The sequence below is a fragment of the Phalacrocorax aristotelis genome, chromosome 1 (assembly GCF_949628215.1).
Source record: "Phalacrocorax aristotelis chromosome 1, bGulAri2.1, whole genome shotgun sequence".
Lineage (NCBI taxonomy): Eukaryota > Metazoa > Chordata > Aves > Suliformes > Phalacrocoracidae > Phalacrocorax > Phalacrocorax aristotelis.
In genome coordinates this window covers 105,779,309-105,806,571 of record NC_134276.1, presented here as the reverse complement: position 1 = coordinate 105,806,571, position 27,263 = coordinate 105,779,309, and the positions used below count along the sequence as shown (strand labels likewise).

Genomic DNA, 27,263 nt, shown 5'->3' with positions numbered 1-27,263 from the left:
GTTCAAGTGCTTTACTCTTTGGAGCCCAACTATCAGCAGATACTTTTGGTTTTGGCACTTCTCCCCAGCCTTCTGACTACAAACTTGAGACAACACTCCTCACCTCATGACCTTTATGAAACTAAACTTGCGTTTCCGAAGTGCTTGGGTAAGGTTAGAGAAGCTTCTGAGAGAAAAGTTAGTTTTGTCTTCAGGCAGGATTTGAGTGGTGAGCAGTAGCTACAGCTGTGGGAGAGGCTGAACCAGGAGGTCAGAAGAACGCACCAAATAGCACGACTAGATGCACACAGCGGGGCAGGGCAGGCAGAGGGGGCCGTCCTGCAAACACAGCCTCCCTGGTACACCCTTGCATAGGAAGGGTCGAACTACGATCAGAAGGCCACCTCAGCTTCCCCCTTTCGTAATTTTTGAGCTATTTTTGACCTTACTAATACTCTTGCAGCACTACTTTTTGCTGTTAACTCATCTTATATAAAGCACTGCAGAAAAAGCAGGAACATGCTGCTTTTAATCCTCAACACACTCAAATAGCCTGCACAGAGTGTTACAAGAGACAGAAAACTTTCACATGACAGTGATCACTTCCTATGAGCTGCTCCTGAAGTGTATGCACCACCTCTTCTGGTTTCCTTTGTCCACTGTAAAGACACAAATAAGCCCCTCATTCTCAATGTTTACCTATAAGGAATTCTTTCACTGCTTTAGGAGTAGATCTGCAGAGCTGCTATGTTCAAGATCTCAAAAAGTTTTTTATTCCACAAATCCTTTTCTTATTAAAATCTACTGCAGTCACCAAACAAGTAACACATTTGTACACCTGAAAAATGCACAGAAATACACAAGTTCAGATTTATTTCTTCTGCACTTATTACACAAAACTAAGATGTTTTATATTTACTCTTAGTCCTACATAAAGGCACATTCTAGTCACCACCAGAATGCTAATTTTCCTTTGGCTCTTCACTTCAAGGTTTCCACACCTGCAGCTAGGATTTGGGTAAACCAAGGAAGAGCTGAACCAATGTTTGGCTCAAGTGAGGAGATGGAAGCTTCCAGAAGCAGCTCCGTGACTGCCTAAGGATGTTTTCATGCTACTGGTGAGCAATCTCATTCAGGATTTCTCTGCCCGCTCCCCACCTGTTCTTCCAACTGAAGATATTTTGTCCCCTGAAAAATGCCAAAGGCCACTTTAACGGTTTATACGGTCCTGCTCTGTGACGGAAATACTTGGAAAGACACAGGTATAAACCACGAGGCAATACAGCTGCTTAGAATTTTAATAGAAAGATAAACTCATTATTGTTTGTACAAATGATCAGTAACCCAAGTGATGCTTAACGGCCACTTTCTCCTCTATTACAGTAGCTGACCATAAAATTCAGGTTAACAGAGTTCAGGTGTACACAGAAAACTATTTCTATTCAACAAAGCATGTCAGGGCATGCTCTTAATTACACTGGTGCACAGAAGCACATTTAAGTACACACTTGATGAATTGAGGCCCTTAAAGATTGCCGCAATTAGCTCAGCCACGAGGACACAGAAACAGGAGAAAACTCTGACTGCCGGCGCAACACCGAGAGAGATTTCTTATACAAACACTGGTTTTCAGCTCTATCTGGTATTAGGGGTTTTTTGCTGAAACCGTTACTGTGCTTTGGATACCACCTTGTTGAGGCAATTAGCAATGATACCTCCTCCTCGGAGAGATTTTATATGGAGGAAATACAGAATAGTACCTTTGCAACTTTCTTCTATGATGTCTCCGCCTTTATTACAACCACCTTTTTGTATCTTGAACATCCTTGGGTAGTTAAGATATACTTATTGTTAGTTTTTGGGCATGTTGTTTTGGTTTTGACTAAGCAACTTAAGAATATCACCCAGAAATCTGCCCCCAAGGCTTGATAGTTACGAGCGGCAGGGCATGTGGGATAGCATGGGCAAATACCTAGGGCAGTGGGCACCCCCAGTGTTTTGGAGTTTCACACCCGAACAAGTGCAGAATCCTCAAAAACTAGTAGAATATTTGGAGAAAGTATGTTGTTACGCTGGGAACTCCAGAGAGACACAGATAACCGCAATGTGCTGGGGCCTGGCCCAGGCATACCGAGCCCTGCTCAACAGGATTCAGTGCTCCCAAGGGGAAGAGAATGTCTCTGGATTGAAAGGCAAAGTGACAGGCACTGCGGCCACTCCAACCCCCAGGACAGGCACTGTGGCTACTCAAATCCCCAGGACAGGCACTGGAGCTGAGTGAGAAAATCAACCCGCGACAGTATCAGACGCCCCCATACACAAGAGGAAATCTTGGAAGCAGAAGTCAACTCCTTTAGAACGGGATGATGAACAAGCAGGGCCAGTAAATCTCTTAGGCAAAACATTACTAATCACAGCAGAACACAGCAGCCTAAACAAACCAACACCAATCTTTAACACAAACTGCAAAAACAAGAACATGGTGCTGTGGAGCCAAGCGTGGTTTTGGACCTGGGCAAAAACCAGGGACCTGGCTAGGGAGCACCTGCCAAGGCTTTGCTGCAGTGGAAGGAAGCCAGTGTGTTAGGACACCTCATTATCCCTGCAGCGCTTGCAGTTTCACAAAAAATTGTGCCTAGCCTGTACAGGCAGGGCTTTCTCATCTGCCTGCCAGCACTATACCAAAAATACCACTAGCAGGCAGGAGTATTGTCTGTGAGGGAGCAAAGAAGAGAGGGAGAAATATTTCTCCCAATGAATAGTTGCACCTTTCATTGCGCCTAAGATTTCTTTACCCGCAGTCTCCCCACTATGCAATTTGGATTGTCAGTCTTCTTGGAGATCCTCTCCTTCCTGTCAGCTAGCGTTGTCAGAAAAACTAGACAAGATGTAGCTGTGTAGGCTGAACCTAAGTGCTTTTTTTTTTTTTATTTTAGGAAAGGAGCGTAGTGTGAGGCTCATCTGCATCAGTTATGTGGCTGAGTGGAGACTAAGGCATGCTGGAGGTGGATAGCTAAACTAGCAGGGACAGGAAAACTCTGAGACAATTATTTGATGTCATTCTGTTGATTAGGCATTGCACAGAAAAGCCACTGGAAAGTGCTTCCAAAGTATCTGGAAGAGAAGCTTTGCCATTGCAATCAGAAATAGGTGCACCAGCCAGTAAGCTGAGAGGAAAAGAAATAGCAAGTACTGTCACGTAGCAGTAGTAAACAGGCATTTCACATGCTTGTGTGAAGAAATCCCACAGTTAAAATTGCAAGTACTAGATGAACCAAAAGAACTGTCAATTACATATATCTCTATTTCAATGATTCATTCCAGGCATAGCCTTGGTGTTTTCTTTGGTATAATTGGCTAGGCATGCGTATCAAAAGTTGAGTACGCCTTTTCTTCTGACATCAACAAGTGGTTAACTTTACAAGCTGTTAGAGTAATAAAGCATGACAAGTTAATAAATATTTTCAAAGATGTTTTTGTTGAAACCAGAAGCAGAAGCCAGCTTTTCACTACATAACCAAACAGCAAAATATACTTGTTAAGCTAATCGACTTGTTTATGAACAAACTACTGCAAGTAATAACGTTTTGATTGACAGAGGCTACATACATAATGATATTCCAATACATCTGGATCCTTCAAACACCACCTGAATACAGTGCTTAGCAGTATACGTTAATGGGATAACAAGACAGGTTCACATGTGAGTATGCCAGCAAACACTTTACGCAGCGCAGTTAATCAATGCCTTGGTAACTCCCCTTTACCCCACATCACAGTTGTTTGTCTGCCATGCCCACAGATCGATCCATGAACATCTTCATAATTTAGCCTCTCCTCTCTCTCCAGGGCTACGGTGCACAATTAGTAGCTAGGCTGGGGTGTATTTCACCATCCGTAAATGAAATGTCATCTATTCAGAAAAATACAGGCATACATTCATCCAAGGTATTCAAAGGATCATGGCACTGGGGTAAGGATGCCCACTCCCACTGCCAGCCGGGAACACAGAGTGAATTACTTCATTTCACAGCCCACGCTGCACTAATTCGCCAGCTGCTTTTCCTTAGGCAAGAAGCAAAGAGAGGAGAGAGCAAACCAGAACTGTGTATTGCTCACACTGCCCCAACACAGGCAGAAATCCTGCCCTCCTGCTACCGCTGGTAGAGGTCTCCCTCCAACGTTAACCAAGCCAGGTTTGCAGCCAGGATATTTTTTGAGAACCGTTTCCATAAACCAAAATGGAAATCATGGGCTTCTTGACACTGCCTGATGAAACACTGCAGCCCGTGTCCCACAGCAAGCTCGCTGTCACCATTTTGGAGGACTCGATCTTAAAAGCACCTGCTTTTTAAGTGCTACAGGTGTGAAGATGCCAGCACGCACACCCGACACCATGCCAAGGAAGCGCTGCAGATCTTCACTCTTCGGCCAGCATGTCTCATGGCTCATCATCTTTGCCTGAGCACCAAAAACACATTCATGGCTCTACGTCAAGCAGCACATTCACATAGCATAATTTAACCCTTTAGGATTTGTATTACTAAAGGAAAAAAAACCTCTCGAATCCCAGATTTTTTTTTACTTGAAGACAGCAGTTTGACACCATCATTCAAGACACCTAAATATCCACCTAGATTCTTGTTTGTGTCTTAAGGTGACTAACAGAGCTTCAAGCTGTAATAAGCACACACTGGAAGATGTCATTTTCTAAAAGCAGGAAGATAAAAATAAAGGTAGTTTTAAGGCAAATGCCTTCAGTGTGTTCAGAAAGGTAACCAAAATTTACTCAACAATTCTCCTTTCACAAGAGCTTTCCCCTCTTCAATGAACTGAAACTGTACAGTAATTCCCTGTGTCCTCGGATGCATGCAATGAATACATCGGTAAATCAGATTTATTGCATGAGAACATTTTCTCAAAGCTTGCAGTTTTAAGAATATTGCAAAGGCCTGCACACAGGCATAAAATCATATCTTAAAATTAAATTAAACCAGTAATGCTCCTCTTCTTTGGGCTCAGTTAGAACATTTAAGGGGCATATTTATGTGGTCACTGAAAAGACACATAGCTGACTCAAACACCGGGCTTTCATTTTGCCTTATTTAAATTACTGCTTTTATACTTTAGTTGCATTCACTTAAGAAAAGAAAATATGAAGCCATGTAATCTAATAAATCTGATCAATATTACTGAAGTGTACTGCTACAAATAGCTGCTGTAACTCCTATCATGCACAAATCTCAAAGAGAGGAAACTAATGGAGCAGCCAAGCGTTGTAGCGATATGCTCTCTGCACATCACAGAAAGCCTCAGCTGAAGACTGGGACGCAAACGGACTGTGAAGATGCTCTGGCCTGAAAGCAGACACATTTCTGTCACTCACTGTTTCTCACCTCCGTGCAAAACAAATGTCAACATGGAAGAAACTGTAAGCTGACTCAAGATACTGAAAGTGATTCTCACAGAAAAGTAAAATTTGTAAGACTCAACACCAGAATTAGCTGCCCACTGCCAAACTTTCTTTTGGCATCTTAATTCTTGCCCAAGTCATTGGATTTAATGGTGGTCTACATCTAGGGTTTATTTGCACCAAAATTGCTGAGGAATGGGCACTGCCAGTGCCTGACTTTTGAAATTGGCCACAGGCAGCTACGACACCAAGGACTGCGGAGGCACACACAGAGCTGACAGGTAAGAATCAACTTTTTTAAAAAAATTATCTTTTAGCACTGAAGAAGTATTAGCAGGAGATGAAGTTAAAAAAAAAAAAAAAAAAAGCTCTCAGGAATCCCTAATTCTGTAACAAATAAGATTTAGGAAAAAGTATTCCAAGACAGGCACAGTACTGCTTATGGTGATAATTAATAAAAGCAGTATCCCCATACTGAGCTGTTTGTGCAGGCTCTAAGTCTGGTTACCAAAAAAAAAAAAAAAAAAAAAAATTAAAAAAAGAAAACCAAAAAACCCCAAACCCCCAAACAACATGATACTGCATAAAATTATATTGAAAAACAATCTGTTATTAAAGCCATGAGACACTGACAGAATAATTCAATCAACTCCCTGCCTCCAGTCTACCCCCTTGACGTACAAGGCAGCTAGAGTGTTCAAGGTATTTGATCACATCATTTAGACTACAGAAAAATCAAAGTAATAAATTAGAAGTGTAACTGTCCAACAGGAAAAGTAAATGAACGGTCTTTGTTAAAAACCCTAAACTACACTTTGTTTTTTTCCTTCAAGACTTGCTCTTATTTCAGAGGATCTGTTCATCAGTTTCACCACTATGAAGGCAGAGAGCCAACTGGTGAGGACAATGCAGGCTGCCAGCAACACATGAACTCCAAGCCGCTGGGTACTAAGCAAGCCTGACTTGCCATGATGGGCTGTACTCCCAGCCATACGTGACAAAAAACGACCCACTCCTCCAGCCTCCACCTCTAATGCACTTTTACCACATGCAAAAAAGTCCAACTTTAACCACACACAACAAGCAGAAGGCCGGTGGATGGAGAAGTGCAGACAATGGCCCACGCTGACCATTTAAACTCCAGTGGAGATAATTACATGGCCACTCTTCTCACAGTAAACTCTTGGGAACATCAGTATCTAAGGCTTTTATTTCTATTCATTTTCTTCTAGTCAGGGTGAAAAGATGAATGACAGCATGGAAGAAGGATGGCAAACACAGGCAGACATAATGGCATAAGTCTCAATTACAAGGAAGTCAGACAAAAATAGCACATGGGGGATTTTTAAAATATAAGATAAGAGTTAAGGGCAAAGCATTAATAGGCATGAGGTGCTTAAATGTCTTTCAAATTTTTGCCTCCAGCAAGCAAAGCCTACCTCGCTACCTAAGATAGCAGACATTCAACTCCTGATAATTTTTCATTCAAAACCACAACCCAGGAAAGACACCTTAAAAGTCAAAGTCCAGTTCCTCACTCCTGCAGGGAACTGCGTATGATCCTGATCATAAATTTATGAACTTCCTTCTAAATTACTAGACTTCTTATTCCTTTTACCAGAAGACTGTTGGAACTCCTTACTCTTGCAGAAACTTATAATTTCCAGATTAAATTTATTCATGGCCAATTTATATTCATTTGCTCTTGTGATGACATTGTCTTTTATCTTAAATTAGGTTCAAGTTCTCCAGGGCACTGACCAAATCTACATAAGTTTATAGAGTCCTGAGCATAATAGTTCCCTGATCATAATTCAGAGCTTTGCTTATGATGACAATATAATAAATAACAAAAATTCATTTTTATAGTTCCACTAGTCTGATCTGCAATCATATCTCTAATTAGTACAAGTCCACTCACATGGAATCTCATCAAATGCATCATCATGAAGCTAGGTAAGACTTCAGTCCTGCCCCACCTCTAACAAGCTGCTTAGCTGGCTCTACAGGTACGTCGACATTACAAGCTGAGGTTTTTATCTTGACTGTGGAAAACTAAAGAAAACACGGCAACAAATGGGTAGGAGAGCATGTCCCTTTTAGCATTAACACTTTTGGTGAAAGTGACCAACTCAACTCACATAAAAGTTTAGAAAACACACAAAAAGCAGTAGGTTCCTTCCTGCAGGATTCATGTTGCTAGAGGCAGGTCCTTACCCCTCACCAGAAGTCTTGAATTTGGGTTCTCTGTGAACACTTTCTCTCAGAATAAACTAGTCATTCTTACCTACAGTAGCATCAGTAACAGTAAACTGCAGGTCTAGAAACACCTATTTCGTAACCATACAAACAAACATCAGATCTAGAAACTTTACTGAACAATAAAATTTCCCTGATACTAATTAGTATACATTTTGTACATCTGCTGTTTTGGCACCTCTGACCATAGCGGTAGCATGCTTGTTAGTTACTCTGCAGTCCTATCTTTGTTAAGTTGGCACACTCACTGCCTGAGCATCAGGCAAAGCATGCCACGTGTTTTACCTATTCTACACAAATGAACAAAAATTCTAGAATGACTGCATATTTTCCGGATTTCTTTCATTATTTACTTCACAGAATAACTGGCCTGAGTTGCTTTCCACACATTTCAGCTGCTCTGGCTTAGTAGAAAAGCAAGTTCCAACTTTGAACTCCAGCATTTAAACATGAAACTAGGCAGCCAATTTATCACAATTCATTTGGCACTGGTAAAGCAACATATTTAAATAGCTCATGGAATAATCTCAGAAAAACGTTATGCCTAGGATGTTAATAAAAACAACAAATAAATATGATTCTGTTTTCTGAATGCTGACAGAAAGCTAACAGAGAAGTAAAGATTAACAAAAAAATGAAGGACTGAACCTCCCTTTTCAATTGGTGAATCGATTCAAAGCACCAAGGACACAGTAGAGAATAGCAAGCAACTGCTACAAAAATAAAGTTACAGAAAGAAAGAGGGGACTTTATTGAAAGCAAGCAGAAGCTAGATTATAAAAACAGATTTCCAGTTATCTTTCACAATAACAGACCAAGTACTAGATATTCACAAAATAATGGGAGGGTGGGGAAAGGTATTTATTTAGGGAAAAGACGGATAGCTTAGAAGCAAAAAAAACTGTAAACTGCGTGCACACATGCGTGTCTATATGGGAGGAAAAGAGGGGAGGAGAGATAATGACAAAAGTCGGAGCAGTAAGCAGAAGCCTGGTTTGCAGTCACTCATGAAAACAGTATCAGGAAGAGCAGGGAGTATTTTCTCTCTAGTTAATGCAGTTCCAAAGAGTGAACAACTGGGCAAAACTCACCTCAGAGAAAATGATAATACAGAGGCGTAAGAGGTATTAATGTAGATTCTCCATCTTTTTCATGAAGAGACTGAAACACCAAATAGCAAGAAAAAAACAGACCGAAATTCAAGTCACTCACCCAAACATCTGTAGGGAACCACAATATGCGGGTGTCCGTTGCACTGCTTCCATCCCCTCTTGCACCAGTTCTGGATCGTCACTGGCTGGTTGGCTTCAACAACATTAGTGATTTGTAATTCAGGGTAGACCTAGCATTAAAAGTATAAAAAGGGCAAAAGTTATCACAAGTATGCACTCTGGGTCACGCAGTATTGTTACACGTGTTTGTAGCACGGATATCACAATGCAATACTCATTTTCTTATCTTCTCCCTCTTCTTCCGCATATTATATTTACTTCATGATATGAGTACGTGCACTTACCTGAAAAGCTGGTGTGTTTGTTCATACGTAAAAACGTATGGCTGCCAGCTCAGAATACAACAGTGGTGACAGCTGGCTGTCAGAATATAACTTCACCAGTTATACTTGCTTGAGCTACAGGTGAGCTAAACAGTTGTTTCATAGTTGACTAAAATGCCTTCTCCTCCACGTCCAGGTTATCGCTCCCCTTGCGAAACTGCATATATTGGGCCTAATCTCCATATATCTAAAATTAATAGCATTCCTTTATGTTTATCTCAATCTTTATAATGAAATCATAATTCTTTCCCACTGCAGTCTGCACAGTATTAACAGTCTGTTGAATCAGTGACCCAAGGTTTAAAATGTAACCGTGGCAAAAATGAAGCAAGCAGGCTATTTAACTACAGCTCAAGTAAAAGTTTCAAACTTTGAAAGACACTGCTAAACAGCAGTACAGCCTTTTCAGATTTCAGATCAATAATCTTTGAATTAATGTGGCCTGGTCCACAGGCATGGTAACAAGAGAAAGTAATCAAAGCATGATTGGAAATACTTGGGCAGAACTTCCTACTTCCATTAAAAGACAGGAAGGGGCTAGGATAATTTAAAAACGGAGCTATATTAACAGCTTCATGCGCAAAACAAGGTCAACTACAATAACAATGCCAAGGAAATTACTACAGAAAGAAACACTACTTAAACAATGCACTTTATGCTAAAGAGGCTGAACATCAACCTTGCCTTCTATTACAAAACAGCATTTTTTAATCAGATACCTCTCCCTGTATAAGCACTTCACAGAAGCCTTCTGATACATCTTTGTCAGCTTCAGCAGCACCCTCAGCTCACTACAACAGGCAGATAAAAGTGGGCGCAGAGGCTTCAGATGCAACCTTCTGCGTTAACCCCGCACACATGATACAGTTCACTTCAAAAAAGCCCACAGAATAGAACTGAAAACTTAAGAGTGCAAGTTTCCTGTACTCAGACGATTGCAGCTTTGCTGTGTTCTTTTTGTCAGCAGCTGACAAGGGCTGATGGTCATTGTCCACATTACAAATACACGGCCATTTTTACACTCATCACAGAAAGCGGCTCCAGAGGAAGTTGCTGCTTCCCCCCGCTCCACCAGTGCTTCACATACTGAACTCTGAAGTGAAACAGCAAGGTTGCAAATTCAGAATTCAAGGAAAGATCCCCCCTTCCTCTGCAGTCTCTTTATCTTTTCCCTTGGGTCCCCTCGGTTTCACCAAACAGGTCTGCACATGCTCATACTCTTGACTCTCGTCACAGCACTGCCAAAATGGATTAGGATGTCACTGCGGTGGGAAATTTCACACCTCAACTGCTGTGTAAGTATTACACGGCAAGGCATTGTAGCTGCCTCAAGAGCTAAAAAGCAAGATGCAAGAGAAAGATTTTATTTTCTTTGGACACTGCCTTTCGCATCGTCATGCTGCACTCTTCCAGAGTCATGTGTCCACAGACATCACATCTGGATGATTACAGCCCACAGTTACGTAATACTGGCTGCTGTCACAAACCACGTGCTTGGTATATCACAGTGTCACTGACACGTTCTCATCAGGGACATTTTAACATTCCTCAGGGTGAAGTGTCACTTGTCACGTATAGAGGAAGTAAATGCCTCAAATGAAAAGAACTAAAAAAATTTTACAGTGGTTGGACTGGAATGTTAAAAAAAGATAATTAAGAAAAAAAAAAAAACCTCAAAGCAATTTATGCACCCACAGGAATATGTACATAGCTTTAAAAGGATAGGAAATAGGATTCTGATCTGTGAGAACAAAGACACACTTTCCTGAAGTGAATTTTTAAAAAGTAAGAGTGAACTATTACTGTAGAAATTTATTGAAACAGTAAGATTAGAGGGGAAAAAAATTAATAAATTATTTTTACTTTTGCTATTTTCCAAAACCACCATTTTAACTTCTGGTTAGTACAGTAGACCAAATTCTAAGTAGTTAACAGTATTTGTCAGAAGCACACAAGGATGAATAAATACAAAGAAGCCTCTTCTGTTTCTGTATCAGTTACTAAACTCCTGATTTCCTTTGACAGCCCACACAAAGCTCTGTCCACCCTTCAGAAGAGAAAGGAGGCTTTGAATTTCATTATCAATAGGTTAATGCCAGCAACGTGTATGCACTGAGGAAAGTTCCCCAGACTAGACTTACATAAGATATTTGTTCTGAATTGAAGTGGGACCTACTTAGTGGCACAGAAAAATGAGCCTCTCATTTATTTATAGTGTCCCTAATTAGTAACCGCTCCTAGAGAGTCAGAGCGAGCAGCTCTAGAAAGTTACAGGAGATCCAAACTTTCAATGTTATTGTAACTTGCTGCAGAGTAATTCCTTTAATATATTTTAAAGGAAGCGGTGGAAGAAACAGAGGTCACCGTACTCTAAAAATTTCAACCGGCAATCAAAAGTTAGATCTTAATTTTCTTCCATTCTCATTACTGATTTTCCTTATATACCATCCTCAAGAACAAAAATCTAAAAAGCCTCTGCACTCAGGCTACTGAGAATTTAATGTAATCTTGTTTATATTCCTGTTTACTGCTACCAAGTCTGATGACACACGGGTTTAGGACCGAAATGCAGATGAGCTTTATGAAAGAAAGGGCATTTTGATCTGTCCACAAACAGAGGTGTTGATGATACAATGGTGACAGCGTTACGACAACCTCATTGAATATGTGTTACCTAACAGGAGGTTTGGGATGATTTTTAAACAAACCTGGGAAAAAGATATGGAGTTGGGAGGCAGAGAAAACAATTGAAGCAACGAGGTGAACAGGGCACCACCACCGCAGCTGCCCTGTGAGAAGGAGGGAGACCAGCCAAGATGCCTCTTGGCTCTGCCGGCGCAGGCCATGGGTTTCCCCGGCCCCTTGCGCACCGGGAGCGCCAGCCGCTCCCATGGGATGGGGAGACCATTTCAGGAAGGGCCGGCTGGGCAGCGGATGGCAGCCACCGGCCAACCGAGCTCCTTGCGGTACGCTGCAGGCAAGAGAGAGGCATGGCTCCCGGGCATGCGGAGAGGCGAGGCCCCTCCAGCAATACCAGGCCCAGCAGCAGGGGCAGAGGCTCAGGAGACTTGGATAAACTGGAAGGAGTTCAAAGAAGGATCACAGAGCAACGACAAGGTCACGTATCCTGTGCAGAGGAAGTGCTTGGCTCCAGGAATAGTCCGTTTCGTATGCCTAAGCTTGGCTGCAGTTCACAACCACCTTCAGAAATATGAAATCTGTGAAGATCTTAATTTATCACATAAATAGCTAACAAGAGTGAGTTGCTGAGTGTTGAGCCTGAAAAACCATGACCCCGAGGGTGCTTCTCCAAGTAGCCTACCCACTACTAGAGGTTTCTCTGTTAGAACGGGAAATATCTACCTAACAAGGATACTCCTACTCAGCCACCACAATGAGACTTGGAAACGTGTCCTATGAACGAGGCTAGCCATCTTTAATGATTGCCCTGATCCATACAGAGTCACAGGCCGGTTGAGGTTGGAAGGGGCCTCTGGAGTCTGGGGGTCATCTGGCTCCACTCCCCCGCTCAAGCAGGGCCACCCAGAACTGGCTGCCCAGGACTGTGTCCAGACAGCTTTTGAATACCTCAAGGATGGAGACTCCACAGTCTCTCTGGGTATTTATAGCGCTCAAATACCATCATTAAATACTACTGAAATCTCTGAGATACTTTTTTTTTTAAAATCAATCCCTGAAACATGATTATATACCTAGGTTTCTCCACCCAGTCATATGTGCTCAGCAGAAGCAAACAAACTCTGTACATCTTGGTGCAATCTTGAACTAATACTTGAGCACAATCATAGGAGACAGTCATCCCTGTAACTAAAAGACATTCAGATTCAAAAGCGTAGTATTTCACCTCTTGATATTATTCATTATGCCCTTCATCTTCTAGAGTAACTCTGACCATTCAGAATATTGCTTCTTTTATCATATTTTCAAATAAATTTTTGAAAGGTTTACAAGGTTAGCTGATGATTAGGAGGTTAGTGGAGCTATTTCAATTTACTTCTGCATTTTTATTACACAATTAAAATAACAATAACAATATAAATAAATATATATAAATCTCAAGTACTAACATAATGTAGATGATTGGAATAAGTGGTACAGACTTATTCTTGCTTCTGCTTGAACTCAAGGATCTTTTCCTGTCTATTCCAAAAGCAGAATCATCAAAGGGAAGAGAAGAACATTCAGTTTCAGAGTAACAAACTGTCTGAGTTACTAATGGAGTATGCTCCATCCACAGAAATCATTAAATGGAACACACACCTGCACGCACTTGCACATACAAACATGTATGTGCACCCCTTGGAAAATACAGGGTGGTGTTACACCTGAAAGAAATATTTAAAAAAAAAACAAAAAGAAAACAGTATCTTAGACTAAAGAATGTAAAGCGTAATCAGGAATTGGGGTCCATCTTCACCAACAATTTGGAATGGCAGAGAACTTGGGCAAGAGGTAAAAACCAAAACTGTTTAAAATTAAGGTGCAAAATCAATACGTAATCATTTGCCAGTTTTTATTTAAACACCTTAGTATTCTTCTCCAAAGTGCATGCCACACCAGTTTGAATTCTGACCATTCCAAATCAGAGCTCTGTATTAGTTTAACTGCCACCGAATGCTGTATCAGGCTGAAGTGCACACATTTTCTTATCACCATTGCCTCCTGTTCTTTTTTTCTTAATCCTTCAGTAGTTTGCTGTACCTACTTATGATACCTTGGCTTAAATTAGATCACACATTTCATTTCCAGATTTTCCTTTTACCCTAAGCTTCAGCACCTGGCACGTCAAGACTTTGAAGCCAGTTTGAATTAAAATGTAATGCCCAACTCTCTACTCCCACAATGAGAAAAGGCTGCTCAGTCTCTCCAAAAGCACATTGTCCAGTCGCTCTGCAACATGCCACTGAAGAACTGGTGCTAATGCACCCCAGATCTGACAGGTATTTATGAGCTTGGATTCTGCTTGAAATCTCATGCAGTCAGTGACAGTATCTATATAAAAACTAAATGCAAGACTGACCATAGAAACGTTAGAAAGGAATATTCATACAGATGAAAGAAACTAAATCACTGCTCTAAATGGAACAAAAAGTTGGGTGGTTTTAGCAGGTGCATCTTTAGCAACTTGAATCATCTGAATGCTTTGATTTGCTTAAAGAAAGGGGAAGGTAACTCAAACTAGGATGCAGTTAGGTTATATCCAGACTCTCCCCTGCCTATTCTCCTCCCTCACCTTCCCCAAAAAAAGGGAAAAAAAAACAAACAAGTTGATCTGTGGACAAGTTTCCTTCCAGCTGGACCATGCAAGTTTATACTTTGAATATTCTATACTTAAAATATTGATGTTGCTTTAACACTGAGAACTGTTCACAGAAATTAGCAGACAATTTGCTTTTTAAAACTGTAAATAAAAATCACTACGTGACACATGTAATTATTCTGTGCTTTAAATGGACAAAGAACTTTATCACTTCAGTGAAGACGTCTGCAAACAGTTACTGCAAGCACAAAAACCTACACACATTTAATAACCAGTGCTTAGGAAGAATGTGATCTTAAAATGGCTTGTGGAAAACATCCTTTGACAGCAAGCGTATATGAAAGATAGCTAAACAATGCTTCAACTATGAAAAAAAAAAAAAAAAGCCTTCAGTTGCAGATTAACAAATTACAGTTGGATCAAAATTATTTCTACTTTCTAGAGTACATCTCTAAATAAATAAATAAAATCCTTTGAGGAATTTCCTGTCAGAGGGCAGAAGGCAACCTACATGTTAAAGCCACAGACAGAAACACAAGATCAACTGCTTCCCAGTGTTGTGCATAGATATGTTACTGAAGAGCAGTAACAAGCAGACATGCTGCACTCATTCTTCAAGAGTTTGGCATGTCCATGCAGAGGAAGCATACAATAATTCTTTCTGTGTGTCTGTGCACAGTATCCCTGCAAGCTTTCCAGTCTATGCCTTCAGAAGCAGTGACACTCCGCAGTAGTGGCATCACATGAGCAGCAACGTCATAAGCACAGCCAACCCTGAATAAAATACCCTGTCATGAATCTTGCAATCTGCATCTGCAAAACAGGCTGCTATACACAGAACACGAGCCTCAAACTCTGGTGGAAAGACTGTCCCTTGAACTCTCTTATTTACAAATAAAGGAAAACAAATATATTAAATTGCACACACTTAAAACATACAACTATGGGTGCTTATTACCTTTACACTCCCGCTCACTTCAACCATCTGTCCTAAATTTGCTTGTTTCTTCAGCAACTCCTGGCCCAAGTTATGATTTTTAACCCTTGCTTTGTGTGCGTCTGCTCTAGCCACAATTCTTGATCAGACACATATGCTTACCAGGTGAAACAACGCTCACTGTAACCATAAGCACAGTAAGCCTCTGGTAACGCCACCTCTGCAGTCCTCTCTTACGGACACAGAGTTGTTAAAGGCATGGGCATAACCTCTGTACCTAATCGACAAGAGAGGCAGAGAACAGAAGCTGTGGCAAGCTTTAGAAAGGTTTTAAACACACCAACACAAAAACCATGCTACGTGTGGGTCAAGTTGACTACTCCGGAGAGCCCTGAGGTCCAAAACCTGCAGACAGTAGCTGTTGTGTTTCACAAGAGACAAACCGTATATTGCCATCCTGGCTCATCTCCCAGCCACCACATCCTAGTCTCTTCCACTTTTCCTCAGAGTTATTATGCAGGAATAGTTCTGTTCTCCTTCTGACTAACATATCCTCAGAGAAAGTTATGAAATATGAGCTGGCTCTCCTCATTACCAAGTAAAAGCAGAACACAGTCGCACTTCACCTAGCACTGCAAATATCAGGGTACACGCGTGTTTACACAGTCAGTGTTGCCTAACGCAAGCCCGCAGCTCTCCCCACGGCAGCCCCCGGGGCAGGAACCATCACCCTCCAGTCCAGTCCAGACACTCCCCTGGTGAACAAAAATGCCTTCCCTTCTCTGCCACGTCCCTGCTGCTTTAGTTATGCCCTGTCATGCCTGACCAAGCTCAGCCACTTGCCCCTGGCCTTCTCAGCTACTCAGGCACTTTTACACACAGAAGCTAAACTACCGAGCTAGCTGGCATCCCAACTTTTCCTGCCATTCGCTGTAACTCCTGCAACTCCTTCACTTGCTCAAAGAGAATTATGAAAGGAAAGTCAAACCCAGCACCAGTTGCATTGGAGCAGTTGCCAAATTCGCTGTCACAGGCCAACCTGAGAAAGAGCAAGGTGACCAAGAAGGAACACCTTTGCCCCGCACCTTAAGTCCCAGGTATCTGCTTCTGCAACTTCTTCAGCATAACATCTTAGGTATTTGCACTACTTTCCAGCTGCCACTTGGGAAGAGAGAACCCTTTCAACGTTGCAGTTTAAAATAAAAGAGAAGTAATCAATCCTTAAAAGCAAAACTGCACCCTATGAGTTAGAGTAAATAAATAACCCCAGGCTGAGTGTCTTCCAAACCAGCCTGAGGACAAGTTTCTAGAGACATAGTACTACTTACCTTCGGCCACATCACCTAGCATCCATCTATAACATCCTTCAGTTTTTAATGGCTGCAGCCTCACTAGCTATCTGGGTCAAACCTCAGCCTCATCCAAGAGCTTCACATATTGTTCTTAGAACTATTTCTTAGGACCCATCTAACAAATCATCATCCTCCTCCCTTCCAAAATCTCAGCTGCTTCACTATTATACACAGAGCTGCTGTTCAAGAGTTTCCTGACATTACACTTACCCACTATTCCCACTCCTTTCACTTCATTCCGCTCATCTGGCATCCTGTTAGTTCACGTTTCCAAACTGTTTGCCCACCCTGCGACTCAAGTCTCACGCTAAGAAGCAAACGCTCTGTCCTCTTCTCCTAAGCGTCTTTTAAAACATCTTAATTTTTTCCCTCCAAGAATGCAAAACCAGCATAATTTCAACGCACAAACTAGTTTCCTTCATTACTGATCCTATCCTACAGAAGAGGGAAAAAAGAAAACCACAAGCCAACAAAAAACCAGGTGTGTGTATGTTTGTGTTTGTGAAGAGACAACGAACCTTCTAGGTATTAGCCACAGATGGGGAGGGAGATGGGGGCAGAGAGGGAGAAGAGATCGAGATGTTGCTGCGGTTTCGCTCCTGGTCATGAGAACACGCACTCACAGCTTTTGTCTGTGAACAGGGTATATACAAAATCCTAGCATAGTAACCGAAGTGCTTTTGGTATTGAGAGTGGTAGAGACATGAGCTGGTTTTATACAGTGGCCAGCTGGGTTGGTTAGCCCACAAGGAGGTTCAAGTGTACATGATCTCTCCTCTTAAAAATCCTTAACATGCTTTTTATCTGGAATTTCATGGAAGACCGCTATTTACCTTGTAATTAAGGCAATCAGAAAAAGCACCAGCCGTGAGGTAACCTGCTCAAACCTAATTCACGCACAGGAATCCACGCATTAACACAGACTTAATTGAACACTCGCACACTGGCTTTCTCTGAATGCTCTCCTCTGCATATGGGGAATGGAGAAGCCTATGTAAGCAGATATAAGGCTGCATGGCCAACCATGTTCTCCTCAATGGCTTTCAAGTCCTTTATTTTATAACATGAATATGTTTGCATGCAATACGAAAACCAAACCAAAAATGCCAAAAATGCCAAAATTTGCCCTGCCAGGCAAATTCCGTTTACCACATCAGGTCTGTAAAGTCTCTCTTGTCTAATTATGGAGGATATCCAGCTGCTCATACTGTAAAACCTCAGAGTAAACAGGCTTGGACTTAGAGTCTCTTCTAAGCTGCTTCCTTGACCACCTTAAGCACTTACTGGTTTAAATGCAACAAGCACTTCTATTTCTCTGTAGGCAGAAATTTTTATTCACAGAGACAGCAAAGTCCACTTTGTCATGCCACCATAAGTCCGTTCACAGTTTTACTCAGCTCGAGTACAAACAGAAGATAAGACTACATCTGCCCGTTCCTCTACAGTATTGCTAGAAGCAATTAACAGGTTTGGGGTGTGGGGGTGTGGGGGGGTGCTTTTTGGCTTTTTTTGTTGTTGTTTCTTTTTATCAAATTTCTGCAGGAACAAGGTTACATATTAGAGTGGTGAGACAGAATAAAACCTAATCGAGTTAACAATATTTTTTAGTCTCAGGTACAAAGGATAACGACTGCTGTCCTCCCAAGAGGGAAAGAACAGGCAGCCAGAAGTAGTATTAAAAAAACCACCTCTCTTCCTTTAGGCATGATACAAGATTTCACCCATCCCCTTCCCTCTGTAAGGGTAACCTGACACCCCCTTCCCTCTGTAAGAGTTACCTGAAGCGCTGTGTCACCATGCCAAGGAAGGTGGGACAGTGTAAGCAGCTAGAGAGCCTGCCTGGGTGCAGTTTTCTGGATTCTCCTGCAGGCTGCCACCCCTCGGACAGCACAGGTCAGCAGGAGGAAGGCAAGGCATAGTGCTCTCCTGGATAGCGGCTCCTTTAGCGATCGCATCAATATATGAAATGTCAGTGATCTGTGTAAGACAACTAATATATAAGGAGGGTGTTCAAACAGAACTGTCTTGGCTACAGAACTAGCATCCAAGCGACTGCAATAAAGGAGTCTTTTGTAGGACTATTCTTTTAAAAAAGCACACGTTATAAGAAAAAACCAAACCAACCAAAAAAAAAAAAACCAAACGAACAAAAAGACAGCCAAACAACAAAGTCTGACCTTTCTTTTTCTTGTACTATCATGATGAAGATGAAACAGTGTATTTCATCTCAAGCATGATACATTTCAAAAATGGCTTGCAGGGAAAGAACCCGATCTTGTGCCAGCAATTTCTGCCCAAAGATGGGGTACTGTTCTGAAGGCATGAAATTAAGCAATTTAATAGCTCTGAAAATCACTACATGCAGAAAATTACAATTTCCTTTTTCCCAGGTTTTGAAAGAAGTCATCAATATAAATGGGCTATCATACAAATTTTAAATCATCAAAATATCTACCTGAACTAGTTTCACAAGCTTCAACTAAAGAAACCTCCCACCTTTCTGTCAAACGGGAACATATATGACTATAACAGAGTCGTTAGTTATGTTTGTTCAGTAGATCATAGTACAAAACATACCTAGTCAATAGCCTAAAATCTATTACAATATACTTGAAAAAATAAAACTGTTCTCTATTCAACTAGTTCCAAGTTCCACTGCTTACGAAATGACCTACTTTATGTCAAAGTTGTCCTCGGGGCCATGCAAGAACTGTCACAAAGTAACAGGCCTGGGAACTCATTTTTAATAATCTAATTAATTTATGCATTCTTGAGTTTACTGCAGAACTAGCCAAAGGGTGATTTATTAATCTAAGGGCCTAGATTCAGTTGTATGCATGCCCCAAGAGACATACGCGGCTGTGATTTCCCTTTTCATGAAATCAACTTCAGGCTCTAGTACTAAGAACGTGAAGTGGTAATATAAGGTCATATCTGAAAGAGTGATTGTACTCCATCATCCAGAATAATAGAAAACCATGCACGGTCTAGTCCTGGAGCAAAAGGAATACAGAAAAAGTTTGGCAAATGTGCAAGTTAGAAGCAGACTACCCGATGTTCTAAAATACAACTTGACCTTAAAAAAATCAAGCAACAATGTTTTTTAATAATTCTTGTTCTTATGCATGAGATAAACATTATATAGGCTATAGCTCTAAAACACAAACACAGAATATTTAGTTTCAGTAAAAAATAGAAGTTTCCTTCCTAAAGAACCCACATTTCTTCACAAATATTTATATATTTCTGTTTTTCTCCAAGTTAAGTCTTTCTCATAACATTTGGTCCAGAGTAACCAGAACTGCCTTCCCACTGCGTCACACAGATACAGTTATTCTGCCTGCAAACTGCTCTCTTAGGATAGTAACCTGGAGAATACCTGACTGAAGATACATCAGGTATTTCTTACTTCCATACTAATATTAACTATATCTCAGATTAAATGAGGTTCACCGTCAAAGCTAATCTATAGGAACTGTCACTAAGCATTTTCTGAAGCTCTGTCTACTCAAGGGAACTGTAACCTGGAGCTGCTACCAAGACAAAAGTTCATTTAGTCTTTATGTTTCACATGTGTCTGTGTTTCAAATAGGGGACTCTATAAAATAACAATGCTCCAAAGCACAGACCATAAATTCCAGTACTGCAGTCTGAAAGTTGAATAAACTGAACAAATGTACTCCACACACAGTGCCTGGAGTGGCAGACTGAGTTAGCCGTGGGTCTGAAACAGAAGTGCACATGCAGTGTTCTCCCAGGGCAATTCACCTGTGTGACACTTGGTTTGCTCTCTTTATTAGTAAAATCATAATATCTTTTTTTTTTTTTCAGAGTGGAAACCCATGTAGCAGAAAATCCTCCTCTGTTGCTGCGTTAATGCGGCAGATCTACCTGGCTTGGTTTATTTTCCAGCAGTGAGAACACAGGAGGCTCTCAGCCTCTCAGACCCACGCTCAACCACTGCACGTCTGCAGCAAGCCCCACTATACTCATGGGCTCCAACTTGTTCACACAGGACAGGGGAGGTTAGGGGCCAAAGCTTTTAAGTAATTTTTTCCACTTACATCTGATGAACGTTGCTGCAGAGCTGGCTATCAAACCTTGTAGACAGGAGGAAAAGTTCTCACAGAAGCTGCTCATAAATCAGTATATAAGCACCAAACCTAGACGCACATGAAGTTCCCATCCTTTGGGCTGTTTATAGGCATCTATACATTTAACAGAAGCAGCTCAGAAGCATGCAAACCGAAGAACAAACTGTCTTAGTGCTCCATCCCCCACTGAAAAAGAAGTTGAACGTTTCCTTGCCAGCCTTCTTCCTCCTGCAGTCTGTTCCCACACAGATGGCAAAACATTTTTTGAGGCCTTGTACTGCATGCCCCACTGAAGTCAATGGGAACCCTGACACCGACTTCTCTAACAGAAAGATTGAACTCACCAATGCAAAGAAAGCCAGAAAAATGAAAAGCCTTTTTTTCCCCTCTCCTACAAAAGAACAATCTCAAGAGGATTAGGATGGTTGCCAAATGGAGAAACCAGAAGCACTTCAAATTGCTCCCAATGACTCAATTGACCACAGCGATGTTAATCCCTAGAGAACAACACTGCTGTGGCATAACATTAAGTCCAATCATATCCAACAAAATTTCCACACCAATACATGTAAGACCTTATTCTCAAGCAGAAACAGGATGTGCATTTCCAAGTGCCCAAAGGCATGCTGAGCAAAGGGAGCGTTAGAATAAACTTCAAAAGTCCAACTTGATCATGAATCTTCTGAGATATATCAATCCTGAATTTTAAAGGACAGAATAAGAAGGACTGTAATCCTGCATCTGCTTTCCAATCTAAAACACTCTGCAGCTGGACCATGCCCATGCACATGCCCCTTGCCAGCAGATCTCCCAACCCACTCACACAATGGGCAAACACCCAGGTCAAAAGCAAAGAGCACCCATCTCAGCCAGATACTGTCGCAGGGCCAAAAGGGCAAATATCAGCACACATTCTCAGTCCCTGTACTGTATGGATCAGGCTTTCAACACGAAATGAAAAAAAATAATGTCTACTTAACATGAGTAACAGTGTTAACAGGTTGCTGACAGCGTAACACAACATCTTGCCAAATTCTGACTGCTACCCGGGGTGAACTGCTCTGCTACTTGAAACTGGAACCAGGCTAGCTCAGTACGGTGGTCCCAAAACACGATACAAAACCAGTTTATATCATCTCCAAGTACACAGGGGAGGGGGGCAATAGGTAAACACTTCTATCATTTTTAAGAGCATACCACCAACTCCACTCCACAGACATTTCTGAACTTCACACACCTCAAGCTTTTAGTATATTCCACTCTTGAAAAGGCAGGCAATGAAGTTTGCAATAGGATTTCATTTCTGTTGAAGCTCGCACCCCGTTCTCACTGAGGCACAATCTTCAAAGAAATACAGAGACAGGACCATAGAAAATGCTCTGCTCTGTTAACAAGGTTTAGGAGCTTCAGACTGCAAACTCAGCCATTCCTAACTGCTGGCACTCTCAAGCTGGTTTCCTGTCTTGCCGATTGTATTTTTAAGATATGCTGGGCTAATGGTATGGTAAGATTAAAAATCAGGAAAGAAAGCGTGACCCTGGGTGAATACTCTTTAAAAAAGCCAACTGAGAGAGCAGGTCTGTTATGTTGCGTCAGTCGTCTTCCTGCCCGAGCATACAGTAATTCCCACAGTGGACATCCGTGCCCTTTGCACAGATGAAGAGCAATTTCCTCTAACAGAGCTCTACCAGGCAGATGCACAAATACCTTTCACAGAGGAAACAGTATATGAAAACCCTCACTTACTTTACTCTTACTGCTGCTAGAAAAAAAAAAAAAAAAAAAGAAAGAAAAGAAAGGGAAGTTTTAGCATGATGCAGATTAACATTTCCAATTCTGAACCTAAGAAAACAGAAGCCAGGAATGCCCAGAAGATGACACCACATGCCAAGTACATCATCTGACAAAAGGTGTTGACGGGAGTCTACCAGAGTCTACTGTCAGTCCTCCTGGTTTACTGCGTAACAATTCCCCAGTTAACCAGTTGCTGGAGGCAATTAATTCACATGCAATTGTTATGGCTGCATCCAACTAAACAAGCTCAAAGCACCTGAAGAACAGGACGTTTTGTGTAGGAAAGCCCAGCAAAGGCTTCAAAGAAACAGTAAGAAGAAAGGGGCTTCAAGTATTATTTTATAAGTAGTATGAAACTCAACCTTTGGCATCAAACTCACTCGCCCTTCATAATCAAAAATGTTTACTTCAACAATATTGAACAGACCGGCATCAGGAACAGTAGCTAAGCAGAAACACTTATTTTTTGTATTAATTGCTACACAAACGGGTACATTTGGAGTCATCATGGCAATCACAACTCAGGTGGCAGTAATGCAATCAAATAATTTTTGTTCTTGCCTGATCCTCCAATTTGCCAATTCCTCAAAATCCACAAAGAACTTTAACATTAAAAATAAGTATGATAATTTATCATATGTCTCTTCTTTTACTTTTGTTTCACAGTAAGACTGGCAAACAATACATATAATTTAAAATTCTCTTTGGCACCCCTCCTCCAACAGGAACTAAGTTTGCTGAATTGAACTGAAGTAAGAATAAAGAAATCAAGTTTGACCATTCCAATCAAGTACTTCTTGATGGAAAGGATTTTCAAGCTGATGAAGAAAGGAGAAGCAAAAAATTCTTACCACTCCGTACTGCCTTGGCTCGCACTGGGAGAGAGATTACTTCTCCCCTCGCAGAACCACACCTATGCTTCTGTTGAAACTTTCAGAAACAAAAAAAGCGTATCAAAGCTTTAAATGCTCTTTTCTTCAGGATCATGTTACGATGCAAGCTACTGTTTCACTGCGCTCTGTGGCTTAACAGTTTCTGTTGTTTAGCAGGGTAACTGTTTCAGAAACAAGCTTTAATTTCTTTAGGATTCATGAAAGTGAGACATTAAACCAGACTGAAGTTCCCTCTCCAAAGACTAATCTATGCAGCAAAGCCAATGTAAGGATTTACAGACTTCATATAACTCTGTATCAGACTTCTAGAGCAGTGTGAGCAGTTCTGCACCGCCAGGCAGACCCTCTAACACCCGTACGAGAGCCCAGCACTCTCCCACAAGAAATTCTTTGACATGGCTACAAAATGTGGTAAATTAATACATCCCATTAATTTGCAGATACTGATTCCACTTCTGCATTATGCTTAAGATGGGGTTTTATTTGCTAAACAACAGCAACAAAGAACACTAATCTTAGAAAACAGCATGTGAGACGTGCTCCTGAGCACAGCTGCTCCTCCTTTACCTCCCTGGCAGAAGCAAAAGCAACAGCTAAACCGGCAGCAGTTGGGACTCTAAGTTTGAGATGGAGGGTCCATATCCTTTTTCTCAGAATACTTATGGCAGGCCTGTGGAAGAAAGGTTTAGCAAATGACCCAAACAACCTACATTTCAGATGGGATAACCACTACAAGGACACTGCATTTCATCAAATTTCTCTGTCTTTCTTTCATTTGCCAATTCTCCTGTCCTTCACGTTGTCATCATCCTGCCTAAAAATACCAGCCTTGTTCACATTTCTTTATTTCCACCTGCCTTCTTTTCTCTTCTTTTCTGCACAGACTCTGGTATTTTGAATCTATTTGCTCTCCACTTATGTTCCTACTGCTGCCCAAAATTAAATCATGGAGCCACATTTGCATCTCTGATTAACATGTCTCCTGCTCTTCATTACAGGCTTGATTTGACATCTGCCTTCCAGACCTAATAACATCCAATTTTTTCCCATTTAAATTGTTCACGTCATCTGTCACCAGAGGAAACTTGCTGGGGAAATTCAGGTATTAACTGGATATGTTCTTCTGAAAACACATAGAACCAAGAGGCAGAAAGATGTAGTGCCTTCAGAAATATCTGAAAAGCTTCTCTTTCACAGGCTGTTCAAACACCATAGCAAAGCCATCCTCTGGTCAGCTGCCACAAAAAAGGAAAGTCCTGCCCTGCCCTTCCACCTCTCTTGCGTTAGCACTCCAGGCTCACCTGACCCTCAGCGAGCCGGGTCAGAGGGAGAAACTCATCCTTTTTTTCTGTTCGTTTGCAGGGGTTAGCTTTGTGCCAGTTCGCCTCCCTAAATTTCCTCACTGCAAGATCAGATATACGCTTAAATCTGGCAGAGCAGAAATGAGGAGGAGGAGGGGAAGAAAACCGACTCTTTCTGCAACAGCCTGTACTGCTTAAGCTCAACACTTCTGCTAAACCGCTCTATAGCGGCACTCCTGATAGGTTGGTAAGGAACTCTAAAATTAGCTCAGACAATCTGACCGTCTCATAGGAGGGACTGTTTGTTCTTGCTACAGATCTTAAGCTACAACAGCTCAAGATGCCAAAATTAGAAGTATGCAGAGGTGGGGACACATTCAGGAGCTTCGAACCTGGCTGAATACGGGGGACTTCTCAGTCTGCTGCATCACTCCAAACTACAAACCAGAGCGGTGCTCTTTTATGACCTCCTACCCTCCTGGGGTAGAGGAATGAAACAGTGGTAGGAAAACATCACACCACTGCTCAACAGAGCGACTCTGATCCATACTGGCACCAAAATCTTAAAAGCCATCTTCCAGACTTCAGCAAGTAATTGCCTATTAGCGTATCTACCAACATGTTCTCTGCAATAGCTCAAAATGAGAGCTTCCATCTCCTCTAAAATACTAAAAGGTATACACATATTAAATATATGGTATTACGAGTTTAGCTTTACCAAATTCCCTTAGGTTCCTTGTTTAGAAGCATAATGTAATTCCTGCTTCTTGGATGATCCTTCTGATTTTTTTTCCTCCTCTTAGATGAAGTGTGCAGACTCACCAGGCTGTGTGGGAACTTGGACAAGCAACGTTAGCTGCAACACTTCAGATGTTCAAAGGAATACTCACTAAAATAAAATAAAACTTATCTACTTTTTTAAGTATGTAACTGGCTCAAAGTATAAGGAAAAAATACTAAAGGATCTTGATGCTGCCTCAAAACCCAATAGTTTCCCATGTGCAACTCACAAGTTGAGTTTACAACGAAGTCATATACTGGTCAACTCTTTGGCAGAGCTGTCTTCCCAGGCCAAGAGGAAGAAGTAAGTAACGAATGGAGGAAGTTAGGTGTTTTATAAATGCTTAACTATCACTGTTCTTCAAGAAGACTTAGGATAAGTACCAAATAAATTAAATTGCATTGGTTTACGTTCTACTAGAAACGCTGTGTGGTTTTTTCAAACAGCTGGAATCAGACATGTTGCATATCATTACATTTCCATGGGGTCAGTGCTCTTCTAACCTACAATGATATTTATAGAAAGAGAGACTATGCTAGCAAGAAAAGATTTTTGGGTCAGATAATATTTCCTCATATCTAGGTTAACAGTATTAATGTTTCAATATTCATACCGAAACAGAAGAAAAAATTTAAGCATGGTGGTGTCATTATCGTACAAGCAAACATCCTTTTTTGTGTGTGTTAATATATGCAACAGCTATTGGCACTCACAAAATACAAAGCTGATGTTCTAACAGATATTGTGATGTGTTGTCTTCTAACCACTACATATAGTATCTTTCTAGTAGAAACTCCTGTCTTAGCTAAAAAGAAGGATGCTTTCCCAGTCCCTAGCAAGGATTCACCTTAAGGCCTCATAACAATTTGGAATGGCCTTAAGGACCTTAAATCCAGTGCTCTGTTTTCAGTCTCAATGTTAAACCAGATACCTCAAGAGCTCGGCGGAGGGGGAAGAGAGAAATCTAAAACCCTCACACTTTTCCAACTTTTCATTAGTAATTTGCAATACCAGCCCTTGAATGAAATTCTCACCCCATTCAAGTAAAAAAAGGAATATACACACAGACATACATAAAAAATGGAAAAAGGTTGATAAAGCCATCAATAATTGGTCAGATATGCAGAAACCACTCCATGATTATAAATAATTAATCCACGCCCATCTAGAACAACATTCTGTAAGCACACGTCCATAAAAACAGATCATCAGCGGAATTTTTTATTAGTCAGAGGTATACAGTATTTGGAAGATTAAAGCAGGTACTTTAGTACAGTACTAAATAATATTTTCAACTGGATAAAGGCTAAGTGGATGATAATGCTGCCAATATGAATTAGAAAGTGGTGGTAATAAACTGCTTGGGGTAAAAATGGAATGTCCCAGAAATCAAGAAATATTTCCCCCATCCAACCTTGTGATATTGACGTGCAATGAATTCAATCATCACCTTCCTGACAGCCTCAAAGCTACAGAGCAAGAACAACTGTCTTTCCCCTGTTCACTTTTTGCCTGCAAGACTGACAACTGAAAACATGTGCGTAATGCCCTTTTACTTGCAAAGACAGACTTCTGAACACGAACCTATTCTGTGCTACCAATGTAGACAGATCAGCCCACCGTC

At 41.2% G+C, this 27,263-nt stretch overlaps 1 protein-coding gene across 4 annotated transcripts in view; it reads right to left on the bottom strand.

The window, feature by feature from the left end:
* Positions 1-27,263, bottom strand: part of APP (amyloid beta precursor protein) — a 225,120-nt gene that overhangs the window by 142,622 nt on the left and 55,235 nt on the right. For all 4 annotated transcript variants that reach the window (XM_075101477.1, XM_075101486.1, XM_075101493.1 and 1 more), the window contains exon 3: positions 8,864-8,993. In XM_075101477.1, coding sequence (XP_074957578.1) covers positions 8,864-8,993 — 130 coding nt within the window. The remainder of the gene's footprint in view (positions 1-8,863; positions 8,994-27,263) is intronic.